Here is a 20,356-nt window from a genome sequence, read left to right as displayed (position 1 = left end):
AGGAGGAGGGAGGTGTTGTTTGACAAGGAAGAGGAGGATGTGTTGAATCAAGGAGAGAGAGGATGGTGTTTTGACAAAGGGAAGGAGGATGTGGTATTGCAGGCGAGGAAGAGAGAGGATTGTTTGACAGAGGGAGGGAGGGGGAGGGGGACAAGGGAGGGAGATGGGTGTTTGACGGGTAGGGGAGGGAGGGAATGAATATTCGAGAGAGTCTTTTCAAGCCATCATGAGCGTACCTTTTCTTCAGTCCATCACGCAAAGGAGTTGGTGGTGTGTGGCTAGGGGTAAGGTGTCTTACCATTCAGTACAGCTCTGCTCCTCTGTGAGGGGGGAATGAGAAGCTCTGGGTTGATTAGTGTGTTCCAGCTAGTGTGTAATTCAAGATCAAAACGTCCAATCAGCTGCCAGCCGTTGGTGGGCCCATTTGCTAGCTTTTGAAAATGGCGGCCCTGGGTATTAGCAATGCTTTATCGGTTTGGATGACCCTCCCAGGGGTGGGAGCTGCCATGTAAACAGGGATGGATTCCTATTGGACGAGCCTATAACTTGAAGTGACATAATTTGGAAACTACAATTACCTTTTCTTAATCCCAATTTCCACATTTATTTTCAATTGGGACAATAAGCGCTATTTGGTCTAAAGCGGGTAAACAATCTCTCCAATCTCTCCACACCTGTCTCTTTAAAGATCCACTGTCTTCTACAACAAACATCAGATTCCAGTAAGTCCTACCGGTTCCTTTTAAATCATAGTAAGTCTAGTGGATCCTTAAAAAAATCAACTGTAGATTTTTCCTCCAGTTTTTCAAACTGACATAGTGTTATTTTCTGTCCCCTAACCCCCACCACCACCCTGTGTGGTGTGTGTGTGTCTGCGAGCGTGCTTCTACGTGTGCCTGCAATGTGTGTGTGTGTGCGTATCTGTGTGTGTTGTGTGTGCGTACCTGTGTGTGTGTGTTCCCTTCCTGTGTTAGTGTGTCTGTGCATGGCCTAGACACATGGCGGACCTGTGTGCCACTGGAGATCATGACTGTCAGCAGGTATGCATTCAGCGCACCAGGGTCATTCAAGTTGTGCTGCAAGGAGGGCTTCAGTCTACTTGGAGGAGGATGGCGAAAAGCTGCAGCGGTGAGTGTGTTGATGTGTGTGTGTGTGTGTGTGGTGTGTGTGTGTGTGTGTGTGTGTGGTGTGGTGGTGTGTGTGGTGTGTGTGTGTGTGTGTGTGTGTGTGTGTGTGTGTGTGTGTGTGTGTGTGTGTGTGTGTGTGTGAGAAGAGAGGAGTTGAAGTCGTGTGTGTGTGTGGTGAAGAGGAAAATATAGAATGTATAAGTATTTGTAGAATTTGAGTGTGATGTGTAAACATCCCTTCATCCCCCAGCCTGCAGTAATGCCGCACACAAGACGGTGTGTTCCTGATCGATGGTCTCAAGAGTGTGCGTCCAGAGAACTTTGAGCTGGTCAAGAAGTGGATCACCAGATCGTCAGATCAAAGCTAGAGACGTCTCAAACGAGACAACTGGACGTCTCCGAACCATAGGCTCATGTGGACTGGTCCAGTACTCCAGCTCTGTCAAACAGGTGTGTGTGTGTGTGTTTTATAACATGAGATTACAGATTACAATTTGAGGTTCACTTTATTTATTTATTATTGTGAGAAACTTTTGACTAACTGTGATAACTCACAAACCTCCTCACCCTCCTCGTCTCCCCTCCTCCCGTCTCAGGAGTTCCCTCTGGACGTTACAACAACAAAGAAGGACCTGAAGGACGCGGTGAAGAAGATGGCCTACATGGAGGGCGGGACCATGACAGGACAGGCCTCGCGCTAACCTGACCGACAGCAGCTTTGCACCAGCTGGTGGGGCACGGCCCGGGGGTCGCCAAGTCGGCATTGTGTTCACGCGATGGACGCAGCCAGGACTAACATCGGAGACGCCCAAGAAGGCCAAGGAAGCAAGGTGAGGGGGAAGAAGGAAGAGTGTTTAAGTGTGTGTGTGAACGGATGTGTGAAGGAGCAAGGTGAGGGAGGAAGAAGGAAGAGCTGTTTAGTGTGTGAACGGATGTGTGAAGGAGCAAGGTGAGGGAGGGAAGAAGGAAGAGTGTTTAAGTGTGTTGAACGGATGTGTGAAAGAGCCAAGGTGAGGGAGGGAAGAAGGAAGAGTGTTTAAGTGTGTTGAACGGATGTGTGAAGGAGCAAGGTGAGGGAGGGAAGAAGGAGAGTTGTTTAAGTGTGTGAACGGATGTGCTAGAGATGCATGTGTAGTCATCTCCAGAGGTCAGTCACGTTTATTTTGTGACGTTTTACTGTGGATCCCCTCTGTATCTGTCCTCTAATCATGGTCTTTCTAACACCCAACCCTCTCTCTCCCTCTCACCCTCTCGCTCTCTCCCCCTCGCTTCCCTCTCCCCCTCCTCTGTCCTCTCGCTCCCTCTCTCCCCTCGCTCTCTCCCCCTCCCCTCGCTCTCTCCCTCCTCACTCTCTCCCTCCCCCTCTATCTCTCTCTAGGTTTTAGGATGTATGCTTGGGGTGGGTAATGCTGTAGAGGGATGTTGAGGGATAGCATCACAGCCAACAGGAGAACACTACTTCTACACTGCAGATTTCAAAGCCATGACAGCCATCGCTAAGAAGCTGCAGATCAACATCTGTCAAGGTCTGACACCACACATACACACACACCAACACACATTCACACACACACACTTGTTTGACGAGCTGGAGTACTGAACAGTCCAACGTGAGCCTTGTCTCTGAGACACGATCTGGTTGATCCACTTCTTGACCAGCTGCAAGATTCTCTGGATGCACACTCTAGAACCATGGATTAGGAACACCACGTCCGTGCGGCATTACTGCAGGCTGGGGGGACGAGGGGGAATGAGCGGTATTAAACAATACACAACACAACACTCAAAAACTCTGCCACTACACATATATTTAATCATTCTCTCTCATTTAATCACACACACAGAAATGTCTTCCTGCTCATAGGAAGTACATTCCATTCGATGCTGACTATGCCTGTCTGTCATGTACAGTGGACCCATGTGACATGTGACTTTATGCCTGTCTGGTCTTTACAGAGGAGACCCATGTGAATGTGACTTTATCTGTTCTGTCTTTAAAGAGGAGGACCCATGGAATTGTGACTTTATGCTGTCTGTCTTTACAGAGGAGGGACCACATGTGGAATGTGACTTTATGTCTGTCTGTCTTTACCAGAGGAGACCCATGTGAATGTGACTGTTATTCTGTCTTCTTTACAGAGGAGGACCAAGTGAATGTGACTTTAGCTGTCTGTCTTTACAGAGGAGAGACCTCATGTGAATGTGACTTTATTCTGTCCTGTCCTTACAGAGGAGGAGCCCATGTGAATGTGACTCTTGTCGTTAAGTTCCACAGAAAAAAGTAGATAGAAGCCTTACAGGCACTAACGAAAAAACCATATCCTTGACAAAGAGTGTGAGAGTGGTAAAAGTGTTGTTACTACTGTGTTACATCTGTCTTGCTGTGGTTTCCTTGACTCTGATTTCACTGCGAGGGCGTGTCGAGAGAGGATCGCTGCACTGGAGAACAAGATTGTCTGAGGATACACACACATACCCAAACACCCCCCACAACAACACACCCTGTTTTTACTTCCTGTTGATTCTGAAGAGGAGTTTATGACCTCTGAAAGCTTTGACCCCGCCCCATTTCTCTTTAGCACGGCTTCTCGTTCGTGCCTTCACCTCATCCAATCACTGGGTTTCCTGGAATGATGAAGCACGGGTCGCCATGGTAACTTCAGATACTTCTGTCTGTGCCTCTGAAAGTCTCCCCCACCACTAGGGCAGGCCTGTGTGTGCGTTAATAAAAGTTCTTCCCTCATAGGGAAGAACCGCGATGGTTTGTGAACACTGAAGGGTTCCCTTATCTTAAGGCGGCCTGTGTGTGCGGCAATGTATAGTCCTTCCTCCAAAAGCAAGCTTGGTGTCCTCGTATTTCCCAGTGGAACAGGAACATCAGTTCCATCGATCCATTTTGTTGTTACTGTGTCTCTCCCTGCCATCTTTCAACTCTCATTCTTCTTTCTTTCGCCGCTGTTTTCACCATAACGAAGGGTATTATTTGTTCGATGAATATAGTATATAAGGTAATTTAAATATAAAGATTGGTCTTATAAAGATACATGTGTTTAATAATTTTTTTAATTTTCTCTAAAGTAAAGACATTTCAGGAAGTATAACATTGGTTATATGATAAGTGTGAGAAGGTATGATAGAAACTGACGTCATCATGATTCATGAGTACACAGCTGTGAGGACACACAGTGTTCACTGGGAAGTACTGAAAACCTCAATTTTATTTGTCACAAGTTCACATGTTTAGCAGATGTTATTGGAGGGGTAGCTAACAATGCTTAATGTTTCTCTAGCTCCAAACAGTGCAGTAATAGCTAACATTTGGCAACAAAACAATACACACAAATCTAAAGTAAAGTAGATATTGGAATTAAGAATAATAATATGGGGCCGAGCAATGTCCAGAGCGCATTAGAATAACGCATACAGTGAGATAGGATAGAATACGTATGTACATAAGAGGTGAGTAAATGAGCAAAATATGTAAACTTGAACTCATTAGTGATCCTTCGCGCGCCAATCCCGTTAACGGGATTGGATTTTGACAACACCCGGCAAAATAGCAGCGCAACCAAATTCAAAAACAGAAAAACTCATAATTAATAATTCAAGACAAGGAGAGAGGATGTGTTTGACAAGGAGAGAGGATGTGTTTGACAAGGAGAGAGGATGTGTTTGACAAGGAGAGAGGATGTGTTTGACAAGGGAGGGAAGGAGAGAGGATGTGTTTGACAAGGGAGGGAGGGAGGGGGATGTGTTTGACGGAGGGAGGGAGGGAATTGGAGAGGAGTCTTCACCATCATCGTCCTTTTCTTCATCCTCACCAAAGGAGTTGGTGGGTGTGGCTAGGGTAAGGTGTCATTCTTCAGTAACTCCTCCTCCTCTGAGGGGTGAGACTGAAGCTTCTGATTAGTGTTCCACTAGTGTTAATCAAATCAAACGTCCAATCAGCTCCAGCCTTGGGTGGGCCCATTTGCTAGCTGTTTGAATGGCGCTTGTATATAGCCAATCATGTTGGATGACCCTCCCAGGGGTGGAGCTGCATGTAAACAGGGATGGATTCCTATTGGACGAGCCTATACCTGACAGTGACATAATTTGGAAACTACCAATTACCTTTTCTAATCCCAATTTCCACATTTATTTTCAATTGGGACAATAAAGCTATTTGGTCTAAAGCGGGTATAAATCTCTCCAATCTCTCCCACCCCTGTCTCTTTAAAGATCCACTGTCTTCTACAACAAACATCAGATTCCAGTAGATCCTACCGGATTCCTTTTAAATCATTAGATCTCAGTGGATCCTTAAAATCAACTGTAGATTTTCCTCCAGTTTTCAAACTGACATAGTGTTATTCTGTCCCCTAACCCCCACCACCCCACCCCTGTGGTGTGTGTGTGTCTGCGAGCGTGCTTCTACGTGTGCCTGCATGTGTGTGTGTGTGCGTATCTGTGTGTGTGTGTGTGCGTACCTGTGTGTGTGTGTTCCCTCCTGTGTATGTGTGTCTGTGCATGCCTAGACACAGTGGCGGACCTGTGTGCCACTGGAGATCATGACTGTCAGCAGGTATGCATCAGCGCACCAGGGTCATTCAAGTGTGCCTGCAAGGAGGGCTTCAGTCTACTGGAGGATGGCAAAAGCTGCAGCGGTTGAAGTGTGTGTGTGTGTGTTGTGTGTGTGTGTGTGGTGTGTGTGTGTGTGTGTGTGTGTGTGGTGTGTGTGTGTGTGTGTGTGTGTGTGTGTGTGTGTGTGTGTGTGTGTGTGTGTGTGTGTGTGTGTGTGTGTGTGTGTGAGAGAGAGGAGAGTAAGTCTGTGTGTGTGTGTGAGAGAGAAAATTATAGAATGTATGAGTATTGTAGAATTTGAGTGTGATGTGTAAACATCCCCTTCATCCCCCAGCCTGCAGTAATGCCGCCACAGACGTGGTGTTCCTGATCGATGGTTCTAAGAGTGTGCGTCCAGAGAACTTTGAGCTGGTCAAGAAGTGGATCAACCAGATCGTAGACAAACTGGACGTCTCCGAGACCAAGGCTCATGTTGGACTGGTCCAGTACTCCAGCTCTGTCAAACAGGTGTGTGTGTGTGTGTGTTTAATAACATGAGATTACAGATTACAATTTGAGGTTCACTTTATTTATTTATTATTGTAGAAACTTTTGACTAACTGTGATAACTCACAACCTCCTCACCCTCCTCGTCCTCCCCTCCTCCCGTCTCAGGAGTTCCCTCTGGGACGTTACAACAAACAGAAGGACCTGAAGGACGCGGTGAAGAAGATGGCCTACATGGAGAGGGGACCATGACAGGACAGGCCCTGCGCTACCTGACGACAGCAGCTTTGCACCAGCTGGTGGGGCACGGCCCCGGGGTCGCCAAGGTCGGCATTGTGTTCACCGATGGACGCAGCCAGGACTACAAGTCGAGGACGCCGCCAAGAAGGCCAAGGAGCAAGGTGAGGAGGGAAGAAGGAAGAGTGTTTAAGTGTGTGTGTGAACGGATGTGTGAAGGAGCAAGGTGAGGGAGGAAGAAGGAAGAGTGTTAAGTGTGTGAACGGATGTGGAAGGAGCAAGGTGAGGGAGGGAAGAAGGAAGAGTGTTTAAGTGTGTGAACGGATGTGTGAAGGAGCAAGGTGAGGGAGGGAAGAAGGAAGAGTGTTTAAGTGTGTGAACGGATGTGTGAAGGAGCAAGGTGAGGGAGGGAAGAAGGAAGAGTGTTTAATGTGTGTGAACGGATGGTTAGATGCATGTGTAGTCATCTCCAAGGGTCAGTCACGTTTATTTTGTGACGTTTTACTGTGGATCCCCTCTGTATCTGTCTCTAATCATGGTCTTTCTAACACCCAACCCTCTCTCTCCCTCTCACCCTCTCGCTCTCTCCCCCTCGCTCTCTCCCTCTCCCCCCTCGCTCTCGCTCCCTCTCTCCCCCTCGCTCTCTCCCTCCCTCCCCTCCTCTCTCCCTCCTCACTCTCCCCCTCCCCCCCTCTATCTCTCTCTAGGTTTTAGGATGTATGCTGTGGCGTGGGTAATGCTGTAGAGGATGAGTTGAGGGAGATAGCATCACAGCCAACAGGAGAACACTACTTCTACACTGCAGATTTCAAAGCATGACAGCCATCGCTAAGAAGCTGCAGATCAACATCTGTCAAGGTCTGACACACACACATACACACACACCAACACACATTCACACACACACCTGTTTGACAGAGCTGGAGTACTGGAACAGTCCAAGTGAGCCTTGGTCTCTGAGACACGATCTGTTGATCCACTTCTTGACCAGCTGCAAGATTCTCTGGATGCACACTCTTAGAACCATGGATATTAGGAACACCACGTCCGTGCGGCATTACTGCAGGCTGGGGGACGAGGGGGAATGAGGGGTATTAAACAAATACACAACACACTCAAAACTCTGCACTACACATATATTTAATCATTCTCTCTCATTAATCACACACACAGAATGTCTTCCCTGCTCATAAAAGTACATTTCCATTACCCTATGTGACTATGCTCTCGTTGTCTGTTACAGTGAGGACCCATGAATTGAAGTTGACTTTATGCTGCTCTGTCTTTTTACAGAGGAGGACCCATGTGAATGTGACTTTATGCTGTCTGCTCTTTACAAGAGGAGACCCATGTGTAATGTGACTTTATGCTGTCTGTCTTTACAGAGGAGGACCCATGTGAATGTGACTTTATGCTGTCTGTCTTTACAAGGAGACCCCAACATGTGAATGTACTATTCTGTCTGTCTTTCAGAAGGCTAGACCCATTGATGTGACTTTATGCTGTCTGTCTTTACAGAGGAGGACCCATGTGAATGTGACTTTATTCTGTCTGTCTTTACAGAGGAGGACCCATGTGAATGTGACTCTGTCGTTAAGTTCCAGAAAAAAGTAGAAGAAGCCTTACAGGCACTAACGAAAAAACATATCCTTTACAAGAGTGTGAGAGTGGTAAAAGTGTTGTTACTACTGTGTTACATCTGTCTTGCTGTGGTTTCCTTGACTCTGATTTCACTGGAGGGCGTGTCGAAGAGGATCGCTGCACTGGAGAACAAGATTGTCTGAGGATACACACACATACCCCAAACACCCCCCACAACACACACCCTGTTTTTACTTCCTGTTGAGTCTGAAGAGGAGTTTATGACCTCTGAGCTTTGACCCCCGCCCCATTTCTCTTTAGCACGCTTCTCTCTCTGCCTCACCTCATCCATCACTGGGTTTCCTGGAGATGGAGCACCGGTCGCCATGGTAACTCATCTTCTGTCTGTGCCTCTGAAAGTCTCCCCCCCATAGGCAGCCTGTGTGTGCGTTAATAAAAGTCTTCCCTCATAGGGAACCGGTGTTTGTAACACTGAAGGGTCCTATCTTTAAGGCGGCCTGTGTGTGCGCAATGTATAGTCTTCCCCAAAAGCAACTTGTGTCTCGTCATTCCCAGTGGAACAGGACATCAGTTCCATCGATCATTTTGTTGTTATGTGTCTCTCCCTGCATCTCTCACTCTCATCTCTTTCTTTCCCCTGTTGTCACCATACGAAGGTATCTATTTTGTATGGAATATATATATAAAGGTAATTTAATATAAGATTGGTCTTAAAGATACATGTGTTGATAATTTTTTAATTTTCCTAAATAAAGACATTTCAGGAAGTATACATTGTTAATATAAGTGGAGAAGGTATGATAGAACTGACGTCATCATGATCATGAGCTACACAGTGTGAGGAACAGTGTTCACTGGGAGTACTGAAAATCTAATTTTATTTGTCACATTCACATGTTTAGCAGATGTTATTGGGGGTGTAGCGAAATGCTTATGTTTCTAGCTCCAACAGTGCAGTAATAGCTAACAATTTCACAACAATACACACAAATCTAAAGTAAAGGAATGGAATTAAGAATATATAAATATTTGGGCGAGCAATGTCAGAGCGGCATAGAATAAGATACAGTAGAATAGGATAGAATACAGTATGTACATAAGAGATGAGTAATGCAAAATATGTAAACTTGAACTCTTAGTGATCCCTTCGCGCGCCAATCCCGTTAACGGGATTGATTTGACAACACCCAGTGAAATAGCAGCGCACCAAATTCAAAAACAGAAATACTCATAATAATAATTCATAAATCATACAAGTGTTATACACCGGTTTAAAGATGAACTTCTTGTTAATCCAGCCCCATTGTCAGATTTCAAAAAGGCTTTACGGCGAAAGCAAACCATGCTATTATCTGAGGACAGCACCCCATCAAACATACACATGAAAATCATAATTCAACCCGCCAGGCACAACACAAAGTCAGAAATAACATATAATTCATCCCTTACCTTTGAAGATCTTCTTCTGTTGGCACTCCAATATGTCCATTAAACATCATAAATGGTCCTTTTGTTCGATAAATTCTGTCATTATATATCCAAAATGTCCATTTATTTGGCGCGTATGATTCAGAAAATACACCGGTTCCAACTCACGCAACATGACTACACATTATCTAATTAGTTACCTGTAAACTTGATCCAAACATTTTTAAAACAACTTTCCTAATCCAACTTTAGGTGTTTTTAAACGTAAATAATCGATACAATTTAAGACGGAATAAATTGCGTTCAATACCGGAGGAAAACAAAGAGGAGCGTGCTTTTCAGGTCACGCGCTTCTATCAAACAGTACACTTCACTCGACCCTCGTTCTGAACAGGGCTACTTCTTCATTTCTCAAAGGAAAAACATCAACCAATTTCTAAAGACTGTTGACATCCAGTGGAAGCGATAGGAACTGACTGCAACTGAATTCTAGATTCCCAATGAAAACCCATTGAAAGAGAGTGACCTCAAAATCATTTTTCCTGGATGGTTTGTCCTCAGGGTTTCGCCTGCCAAATAAGTTCTGTTATACTCAGACATCATTCAAACAGTTTTAGAAACTTCAGAGTGTTTTCTATCCAAATCTACTAATAATATGCATATCCTAGCTTCTGGGCCTGAGTAGCAGGCAGTTTACTTTGGGCACACTTTTCATCCGGACGTGAAAATAGTGCCCCCTAGCCTTAAGAAGTTGTGACTAGTGTTCCGTTATTAAAGTGGCCAGTGATTCCAAGTCTATGTATATAGGGCAGCAGCCTCTAATCTGCTAGTGATGGCTATTTAACTTTATTTAACAGTCTGTTTATTTAACTCGGGTGGTTGTTGTCCTTGATTATCTTTTTGGCCTTCCTGTGACATCGGGTGTTGTAGGTGTCCTGGAGGGCAGGTAGTTTGCCCCCGGTGATGCGTTGGGTAGACCGCACCACCCTCTGGAGAGCCCTGCGGTTGCGGGCGGTGCAGTTGCCCTACCAGGCGATGATGCAGCCTGACAGGATTCTCTTAATTTTGCATCTGTAAAAGTTTGTGAGGGTTTTAGGTGCCAAGCCAAATTTCTTCAGCCTCCTGAGGTTGAAGAGGCGCTGTTGTGCCTTCTTCACCACACTCTGTGTGGGTGGGCCATTTCTGTTTGTCTGTGATGTGTACACCGAGGAACTTGAAGCTTTCCACCTGCTCAACTACGGTCCTGTCTGTGGATAGGGGGGTGCTCCCTCTGCTGTTTCCTGAAGTCCACGATCAGCTCCTTTGTTTTGTTGACGTTGGGTGAGAGGTTATTTTTCTGGCACCACACTCCCAGGGCCCTCACCTCCTCTCTGTAGGCTGTCTCGTCAACGTTGGTAATCAGGCCTACTACTGTTGTGTCGTCTGCAAACTTGATTATTGAGTTGGAGGTATGTGTGGCCACGCAGTCATGGGTGAACAGGGAGTACAGGAGGGGGCTGAGGACGCATCCTTGTGGGGCCCCAGTGTTGAGTGTCAGCAAAGTGGAGGTGTTTTTTAATACCTTCACCACCTGGGGGCGGCCCGTCAGGATGTCCAGGACCCAGTTGCACAAGGTAGGGTTCAGACCCAGGGCCTCAAGCTGAATGATGAGCTTGGGGGTTACTATGGTGTTGAATGCTGAGCTAGAGTCAATGAACAGCATTCTTACATAGGTATTCCTCTTGTCCAGGTGGGATAGGGCAGTGTGCAATGCAAAGCGATTGCATCGTCAGTGGATCTATTGGGGCGATAAGCAAATTGAAGTGGTTCTAGGGTGTCAGGTAAGGTAGAGGTGATATGATCCTTGACTAGCCTCTCAAAGCACTTCATGATGACAGAGGTGAGTGCTACTGGGCGATAGTCATTTAGTTCTGTTACCTTTGCTTTCTTGGGTACAGGAACAATGGTGGACATCTTGAAGCAAGTAGGGACAGCAGACTGGGATAGGGAGAGATTGAATATGTCCGTAAATACTCCAGCCAGCTGGTCTGCGCATGCTCTGAGGACGCGGCTAGGGATGCCGTCTCGGCCGGCAGCCATGCGAGGGTTAACGAGCTTAAATGTCTTACGTCGGCCACGGAGAAGGAGAGCCCACAGTCCTTGGTAGTGGGCCTCGTTGGTGGCACTGTGTTATCCTCAAAGCGGGCGAAGAAGGTATTTAGCTTGTCCGGAAGCAAGTCGTTGGTGTCTTTTATGTGGCTGGTTTTCCCTTTGTTGTCCGTGATTTTCTGTAGACCCTGCCACAAACGTCTCGTGTCTGAGCCGTTGAATTGCGACGCCACTTTGTCTCTATACTGACATTTTGCCTGTTTGGTTGCCTTTCGGAGGGACTAACTACACTGTTTGTATTCAGCCATTTTCCCAGTCACCTTGCCATGGTTAAATGCGAGGGTTTGCGCTTTCAGTTTTGTGCGAATGTTGCCATCTATCCATGGTTTCTGGTTAGGGTAGTTTTTAATAGTCGCAGTGGGTACAACATCTCCTATACACTTCCTGATGAACTCAGCCACCGCATCAGTGTATTCATCAGTATTATTCTCGGAGGCTACAGGAAGCATATCCCAGTCCGCGTGATCAAAACAATCTTGAAGCGTGGATTCCGATTGGTCAGAGCAGCGTTGAATAGTTGAGTGTTTTAGTGGCGTGAGTACTTCAGTCAATGTGTTGATAGAACTTAGGCAGCCTTTTTCTCAAATTTGCTTTGTTAAAATCTCTAGCTACAATAAATGCGGCCTCAAGATATGTGGTTTCCAGTTTGCATATCGTCCAGTGAAGTTCTTTGAGGGCCGTCGTAGTATCGGCTAGAAGAAGGATACACACGGCTGTGACTATAACCAAAGAGAATTCTCCTGGGAGATAATACGGTCGGCATTTGATTGTGAGGTATTTTAGGTCAGGTGAACAAAAGGACTTGAGTTCCTGTATGTTATCACAATCACACCATGAATCTTTAATCATGAAACATACACCCCCGCCCTTCTTCCCGGAGAGATATTTATTCCTGTCTGTGCGATGAACTGAGAACCCAACTGGCTGGACGGACTCAGACAGTATATCACGAGAGAGCCATGTTTCCATGAAACAGAGTATGTTACAATCCCTRWTGTCTCTYTGGAAAGAAATCCTCTCCCTGAGCTCGTCAACTTTATTATCCAGAGAYTGAACATTAGTGAGTAATATACTCGGAAGCGGTGGGTGGTGTGCGTACCTCCTAAGTCAGTTTAGAAGACCATGCTGAGTACCTCTCCTCCGCCGGCGGTGTTTTGGATCGGCCTCTGGAATCAGTTCAATTGCCATAGGGGGACGAACAATGGATCCGATTCGGGAAAGTTGTATTCCTGGTCGTAATGCTGGTAGTGCTGAATAGTTACCGCCGCTCTGATATCAAATAGTTCTTCCCGGCTGTATGTAATAACAAAAAAAAGCTAATAATGTAAGAAATAACACATAAAAAAACAAAATTCTGCAACATTTCCTAAGAGCTAGAAGCACGGCAGCCCTCTGTCGGTGCCATTTTCCAACTTTTTTTCCAATTTGAACACACACACACAGTGTGAGAAAGTGTTTACTGGGAGTACTGAATACACACACACACACACAGTGTGAGGAACAGTGTTTACTGGGAGTACTGAATACACACACACACACACAGTGTGAGGAACAGTGTTTACTGGGAGTACTGAATACACACACACACACAGTGTGAGGAACAGTGTTTACTGGGAGTACTGAATACACACACACACACACACACACACACAGTGTGAGGAACAGTGTTTACTGGGAGTACTGAACACACACACACCCCTCTGGGGGAGGATATAAAGGTAGAGGTACTAAGAATAAAGTTTGCTGTGTCCTCACTCTCACTACTTTCATGGACCCCAAACTCTACACCGAAAGCCAGTCTATCACTATAATTAGAATTTCAACAGCAGCAAGTATCCAAATAGATGGAACAATGGGCAACAAATCAAGAATACAAACGTACATAGTTAACTAAATTGACAGTACCTAATGCCTAATACCATATAGTGAGGGAACACGCCTTCAGAATGAATAAACAATTTAAAAAAAATCTGTGACGTCAGTGGTCACGCAGAAGTAGAAGAGTTAATAGCCGCGAATGGACAGATTATGAAAGTCAGCAGACGTCTCCACATCTGAAAGATTACCCGGACAAGTGACGAATATCTSTCACGTATTCGATACCAGAACCTTATATAATGGACGTATATTGCTGCAGACGCCTTCGCTGTTTTGATCCGACTCAAATTGACAGGGATGAACAACTTGCTAGCCTTCAGTAATRATGTGCCCCGTGCTCGAGACATTAGCAAGCTAGCCTCAAATCAAATGTGTTGTCATTACTTGAGAAAAAATCTGTCGATTTGAGAACAAAATATGTGGGGATTACTGCCGACTACGGTCAATTGACGAAATTTGACTGAGTTGTGAAAGCCTAAATGCTAACTAGCTAGCACACCAGAATTCGGAAACCAGCGCTAACGTTAGCTAGCTAGCGAGTTAGGGACAAGACCAGGCACGAGAGGGTTCTGTGCAGGTTGCTATGGAAGAGATGGCGCTAGAACCACTGACGGACGTGCTCTGCCAATGTAATGGAGGAAGAACCACCAACTCCGAAGTTCCCAGACCTACAAGCCGACATCATCAACCCGAACTGGGGCCGAACCCGAATAACTTTTCTCGGCTGTGCAGCAGGGACGAGGCGGAGAGGACAGAGGCGCTGGAAGAACTGACCCAGAGCGTCATGTCCCGGTTGGGTCTGGACCGACCCGGTTCTGCTCGTCTCGATAAACACACTCTCCTGCGGCTGCTGCGGGTCTCCCGGTCCTGCCCCTTACAGGGGGTCCGCGAGAGGGCAGCGGAACTGCTGCGGACTGCACAGGTAGGGTTCGAGCTGCAGAGACAGCGAAACCGGTAGCTAGCATGGTTTGCAGTTGCCAGAGAGGAGCATAATCATTTACACAATATGTCATTGATCCATGATGTTGCCCATCAAATGACAAGATTGAGGAGTCTCCATGAATTAAAGGTACATGAGGTCATGATGAACGATGATAACCCCAGTCAATGACAGTTAAATTCACAGCTGTCTTCTGTCAGTTGCCAGTTTGTTTCATCAGACAGCCGAGCACGGGATGATGTAAGACTATGGCACGCCCCCGTTTAGCTCTTATCGAAACACCACGGCACGCATTACATTACTGAAAGAAAACCGATTTACCGGGTCCTGTAGTTTTTAGCTGTTAACATAGTATATATACCGCAGAGGTAACCTGTTAACTCCAGATGATGGTGAGTGTTTGGGAATATGGATGGTTGTATATTATGAATTTGGTTCCTATTATAAAAGTTGTTGCTCATGTATCATGTTACAGTGTAACTTTAATTTGGGCTAACAGGGAGGCAGTTGTAACTGGCAGCTGATATAGTAACTTCACTGTTCTAGATGGCTCTGGCACAGGTGTTTGGGTCTACTTAAGCCTGCATCATGGCATTGGCATGGCTATAACATACTGTAGATAGAACAATGACAGTCTAAGATTAAGAGCTAGAAATAAGGTGTTGTGTATTTGGTGGATCACAAAGCATGGAACCAGTATTTCTACTTCTCTATCCCTTTGGACTGTAGAGGGATGTTTTTATTGTAAATGTGGATGTTTGAGTTGGTGACGGAATTGTTAAGTCATTCGATATTGTTATTCATGGTTTCTCTCTCTCTCTCTCTCTCTCTTTCTCTCAGGAGCAAGGTGTTGAGATTCCTCAGGCTTTAGCTTCCGGTCCTAGTGCCTTCATCCCTGCACAAGTGGTACGTGTGTGTGCACGGATAAGCATATGACTATTACAGTGAGTGTGAGACAGTATCAGTCTGTCCATGTGTGTGCTTCTGACTCCCTCTCAGATTTTGGAGGAGGGGCCAGTTCAGGAAGTTCTGATAGAAGCCTTCCTCTCATTGGGCCGTTTTGACCACATCACCATGGTGATGGCCCTTCACCCCACCTACCTCAGCTGCTTCCTGCGTACCCAGCATGCTTTGCTGGAGCTGGATGGCCCGCTGCCCCGCCCCTGGAGGCACTACATCGTTGTCATGGTGAGAGCCTGTACTGCCTAAACTGAACCATAACCTCACAGAATCACTGATCAACAAATCACCTTACATCTCAAATAATGACTTATGTAATTACCTTACTCAAGCTGATCCCCCTCAAACACACTGTCTCTCTCTACTTTCCCTCTCTATTCTCTTTTCTCCCTCTCTCCCCAGGCCGCAGCTCGTCACCAGTGTTCCTACCTTGTCCAACAGCATAGTGCAGGGTTCCTGGAGGCGGGGGGGGAGGAGAGCTGGCTGGAGGGGCTACAACACACACACCCCAAAATACGCTGCCTACACACACTCAACAAGTTGCTGGCACACAGACCCTGGCTCATCACACAACAGCACATACAGGTGAGAGACAGACAGACACACACACACACACACACACACACACACACACACACACAGAGAGAGAGGTATACAGTAATGGTCATCCACCCCCTCTCCTGCAGGAGTTGGTGTGTCCCGGGGCGGACGCTCGTTGGTCATTGGCTGAGCTGATCCACGCAGTTGTTCTGATGACTCACTCTCATTCGCTGTCCTCCTTCGTTTGGGGGTGTGGCCTACACCCTGAGCCCGACCACGAAGGAGACCACGCCTTCTGCCCGCCATCACCATCCAATAACATGCCACAAAGCCCTCACAGTCCCGCCCCCGAGGACGGCAAGCCAGAGGTGAGATTTGAGATGCAGTCTAGATCGCTGGATAAGTGACAACATGTGAATCAGTCACTCATTTTCTCTCTCTCCTTCTCCCTCTCTGTCAGGATGGAGTCACGGAGGTGGAGGTATTGATGAAGAGGATGGTGGAGTTACAACAGCAGGAGGAGGAGTGTAGTCAGGAAGAGATGATCACTCGCTTTGAGAGGGAGAGGAGCGAGAGCATACCTACTGGTACACACACACCTCCACTGCACATTTACACACACGCTGTCTCGCTCTGTGGCTGTTTTCCATGGCATTCTTTCTCACGTGTGTGTGTGTGTGTAGCAGTGGTACGGGGAGCCCCCTCTGACTTGGTGTTGAGGTTGGTGGAGGATCCAGAGTTCATCTATGAAGACTTCTCCATCCGAGGAGAACAGTCACCTCCTACCATGAGAGCACAGGTGTGTGTGTGTATAATGTTTGCATGTCTGATTATAGGACTTCTCATGGGAAAGCTATGGTTGTTGGTGTGCATATAAGATGCATGTACAATTTATAATAAGTGTGTGTGTGTATAGGACTACTCATGGGAAGACCATGGATTCTCCCTAGTGAACAGACTGTTACCAGACATGGGCCAATTACTGGAGGAGAAGTTCCAGGTACTACAACAAGCACCCTTTAACGTGTTAACCCTTCACCTCGAACATATTAACCAACATACACATCTGGTTTATACTGATGGAGTGACGTTTCTCTCTTCTGTCAGGTTGATACTGATGGCGTGACGTTCTCTCTTCTGTCAGGTTGATACTGATGGCGTGACGTTCTCTCTTCTGTCAGGTTGATACTGATGGAGTGACGTTAATATCCTCATCAGTATCAACCTGACAGAAGAGAGGACATCACTCATCAGTATCAACCTGACAGAAGAGAGAACTCACTCCATCAGTATCAACCTGACAAGAAGAGAGACGTCACTCATCAGTATCACCTGACAGAGAGAGAGAATCACTCCATCAGTATCAACCTGACAGAGAGAGAGACAATCACTCCATCAGTATCAACCTTGACAGAAGAGAGAACGTCACTTCCATCAGTATCAACCTGACAGGCGAAGACATCACTCCATCAGTATCAACCTGACAGGAAGAGAGGACAATCACTCCATCAGTATCAACCTGACAGAAGAGAGAACGTCACTCCATCAGTATCAACTGACAGAAGAGAGGACATCACTCCATCAGTATCAACCTGACAGAAGAGATGAACATCACTCCATCAAGTCTAACCTGACAGAAGAGAGAAGTACAGTCACTCCCATCAGTATCAACCTGACAGAAGAGAGAACGATCTCCATCAGTATACCTGACGAAGAGAGAACATCACTCCATCAGTAATCAACCTGACAGAAGAGAGAACTCACTCCATCAGTATCAACCTGACAGAAGAGAGACATCACTCCATCTAGTATCAACCTGCAGAAGAGAGAACTCACTCCATCAGTATCAACCTGACGAAGAGAGAACATCACTCCATCAGTATCAACCTGACAGAAGAGAGAGTCACTCCATCAGTATCAACCTGCCAGAAGAGAGGACGTCACTCCATCAGTATCAACCTGACAGAAGAGAGACATCACTCCTCTAGTATCAACCTGACAGAAGAGAGACATCACTCCATCAGTACTAACCTGACGAAGAGAGGACAATCACTCCCAGTTCACCTGACAAGAATGACACCATCATCCATCGTACACTGCAGAGAAGAAGAACATCACTCCATCACGTATCACCTTGACAGAAGAGAGACACACTCACTTCAGTACAACCTGACAGAAGAGAGAATCACTCCAATCAGTATCAACCTGACAGACGAAGAGTCAGGAATCATCCATCAGTATCAACCTGACAGAAGAGAGAACGCACCCTCCATCAGTAAAACCTGACAGAGAGAACTCAGCTCTCTCCATCAGTATCACCTGACAGAAGAGAGAAAGTCACTCCATCAGTATCAACCTGACAGAAGAGAGAACGTCACTCCATCAGTAATCAACCTGACAGAAGAGAGAACATCACTCCATCAGTATCAACTGACGAAGAGAGAAACTCACTCCATCAGTATCAACCTGACAGAAGAGAGAACATCACTCCATCAGTATCAACCTGCAGGAGAAACATCCTATTACCATCAGTAATCAACCTGCAGAAGAGAAAACGATCACTCCATCAGTTACCTGACAGAAGAGAGAACATCACTCATCAGTATCAACCTGACAGAAGAGCGAATCGTCACTCCATCAGTATCAACCTGACAGAAGAGGAACGTCATCCCATCAGTATCAACCTGACAGAAGAGAGAACGTCACTCCATCAGTATAACCTGACAGAAGAGAACATCACTCCATCAGTATCAACCTGACAGAAGAGAACATCACTCCTCAGTATCAACTTGACAGAAGAGAGACATCACTCTTCAGTATCAACCTGACAGAGAGAGACTCACTCCATCAGTATCAACCTGACAGAAGAGCGAGACATCACTCATCTAGTATCACCTGAAGAGAGAGAACTACTCCATCAGTATCAAACCTGACAGGGAACATCACTCATCAGTATCAACCTGAGAAGAGCCAGAAAGAAGAGAACATCACTCCATCAGTATCACCTGACAGAAGAGAGAGACATCACTCCATCAGTATCAACCTGACAGAGAGAGAAAACGTCCATTCCTCAGTATCAACCTGACAGAAGAGAGTAACGTCACTCCATCAGTATCACCTGACAGGAGAAATCACTCCATCAGTATCAACCTGCAGAAGAGAGAACGTCACTCCATCAGTATCAACCTGACAGAAGAGAGAACGTCACTCCATCAGTATCAACCTGACAGAAGAGAGACATCACTCCATCAGTATCAACCTGACAGAAGACGAACGTCACTCCATCAGTATCAACCTGACAGAAGAGAGAACGTCACTCCATCAGTATCAACCTGACAGAAGAGAGAACGTCACTCACAGTATCAAACCTGACAGAAGAGAAAACGTCACTCCATCAGTATCAACCTGACAGAAGAGAGAACGTCACTCCATCAGTATCAACCTGACAGAAGAGAGAACGTCACTCCATCAGTATCAACCTGACAGAAAGAGAGAACGTCACTCCATCAGTATCAACCTGACAGAAGAGAGAACGTCATCATCAGTATCAACCTGACAGAAGAGAGAACAGTCATTCCATCAGTATCAATTGACAGAAGAGAGAACGTCACTCCATCAGTATCAACCTGACAGAAGACGGACGTCACTCATCAGTATCAACCTGACAGAAGAGGAGAAGTCACTCCATCAGTATCAACCTGACAGAGAGAGGAGTCACTCATCAGTATCAACCTGACAGAAGAGAAGACGTCACTCCATCAGTATCACACCTGACAGAAGAGAGAACATCACTCCATCAGTATCAACCTGACAGAAGAGAGAACGATCACTCATCAGTATCAACCTGACAGAAGAGAGAACTCACTCCATCAGTATCAACCTGAACGAAGAGAGAACGTCACTCCATCAGTATCAACCTGACAGAAGAAGGACTCATCTTCTCCGATCAGTATCAACCTGACAGAAGAGACATCGTCTCCATCAGTATCAACCTGACAGAAGAGAGAAATCACTCCATCAGTATCAACCTGACAGAGAGAGAGAACATCCTCCATCAGTATCAACCTGACAGAGAGAGAACATCACTCCATCAGTATCAACCTGACAGAAGAGAGAACATCACTCCATCAGTATCAACCTGACAGAAGAGAGAAACTCACTCCATCAGTATCAACCTGACAGAAGAGAGAACGTCACGCCATCAGTATCAACCTGACAGAAGAGAGAACATCACTCCATCAGTATCAACCTGAACAGAAGAGAGGACATCACTCCATCAGTATCACTGACAGAAGAGAGAACATCACTCCATCCAGTATCAACTGACAGAGAGAGAAATCAACTCCATCAGTATCAACCTGACAGAAGAGAGAGACATACTCCATCAGTATCAACCTGACAGAAGAGAGAACATCACGTCATCAGTTATCAACCTGACAGAAGAGAG

General features: G+C 46.1%; 2 protein-coding genes across 7 annotated transcripts in view; both read left to right on the top strand.

Annotated features, from left to right (window-relative positions):
- matn1 (matrilin 1) overlaps window positions 1-8,785 on the top strand; it is a 26,066-nt gene extending 17,281 nt beyond the window's left edge. The window contains 10 exon segments of the mRNA XM_023976548.2: window positions 5,645-5,773; window positions 6,025-6,197; window positions 6,345-6,414; window positions 6,417-6,541; window positions 6,544-6,577; window positions 7,121-7,135; window positions 7,138-7,224; window positions 7,227-7,271; window positions 7,977-8,057; window positions 8,148-8,785. Coding sequence (XP_023832316.1) covers window positions 5,645-5,773; window positions 6,025-6,197; window positions 6,345-6,414; window positions 6,417-6,541; window positions 6,544-6,577; window positions 7,121-7,135; window positions 7,138-7,224; window positions 7,227-7,271; window positions 7,977-8,057; window positions 8,148-8,197 — 809 coding nt within the window. The 3' untranslated portion in view covers window positions 8,198-8,785.
- A 4,773-nt stretch (window positions 8,786-13,558) lies between these two features.
- The window catches only part of sesn2 (sestrin 2), an 11,439-nt gene continuing 4,641 nt past the window's right edge, over window positions 13,559-20,356 (top strand). Inside the window, exons 1-8 of one of the 6 annotated variants that reach the window (XM_070436268.1) lie at window positions 13,562-14,391; window positions 15,250-15,315; window positions 15,409-15,597; window positions 15,772-15,954; window positions 16,056-16,277; window positions 16,370-16,496; window positions 16,596-16,708; window positions 16,826-16,909. In XM_070436268.1, the coding sequence (XP_070292369.1) occupies window positions 14,053-14,391; window positions 15,250-15,315; window positions 15,409-15,597; window positions 15,772-15,954; window positions 16,056-16,277; window positions 16,370-16,496; window positions 16,596-16,708; window positions 16,826-16,909 (1,323 nt within the window). In that variant the 5' untranslated portion in view covers window positions 13,562-14,052. Of the gene's footprint in view, window positions 14,392-14,695; window positions 14,802-15,249; window positions 15,316-15,408; window positions 15,598-15,771; window positions 15,955-16,055; window positions 16,278-16,369; window positions 16,709-16,825; window positions 16,910-20,356 lie in introns of those variants that run through there. The other 5 variants (XM_070436267.1, XR_011474461.1, XM_070436266.1 and 2 more) reach the window with 5 other exon arrangements.

Source organism: Salvelinus sp. IW2-2015, linkage group LG31 (assembly GCF_002910315.2).
Source record: "Salvelinus sp. IW2-2015 linkage group LG31, ASM291031v2, whole genome shotgun sequence".
NCBI lineage: Eukaryota > Metazoa > Chordata > Actinopteri > Salmoniformes > Salmonidae > Salvelinus > Salvelinus sp. IW2-2015.
The sequence above is the reverse complement of the archived record's forward strand: the minus strand, read 5'-3'. Positions and strand labels throughout refer to the sequence as shown.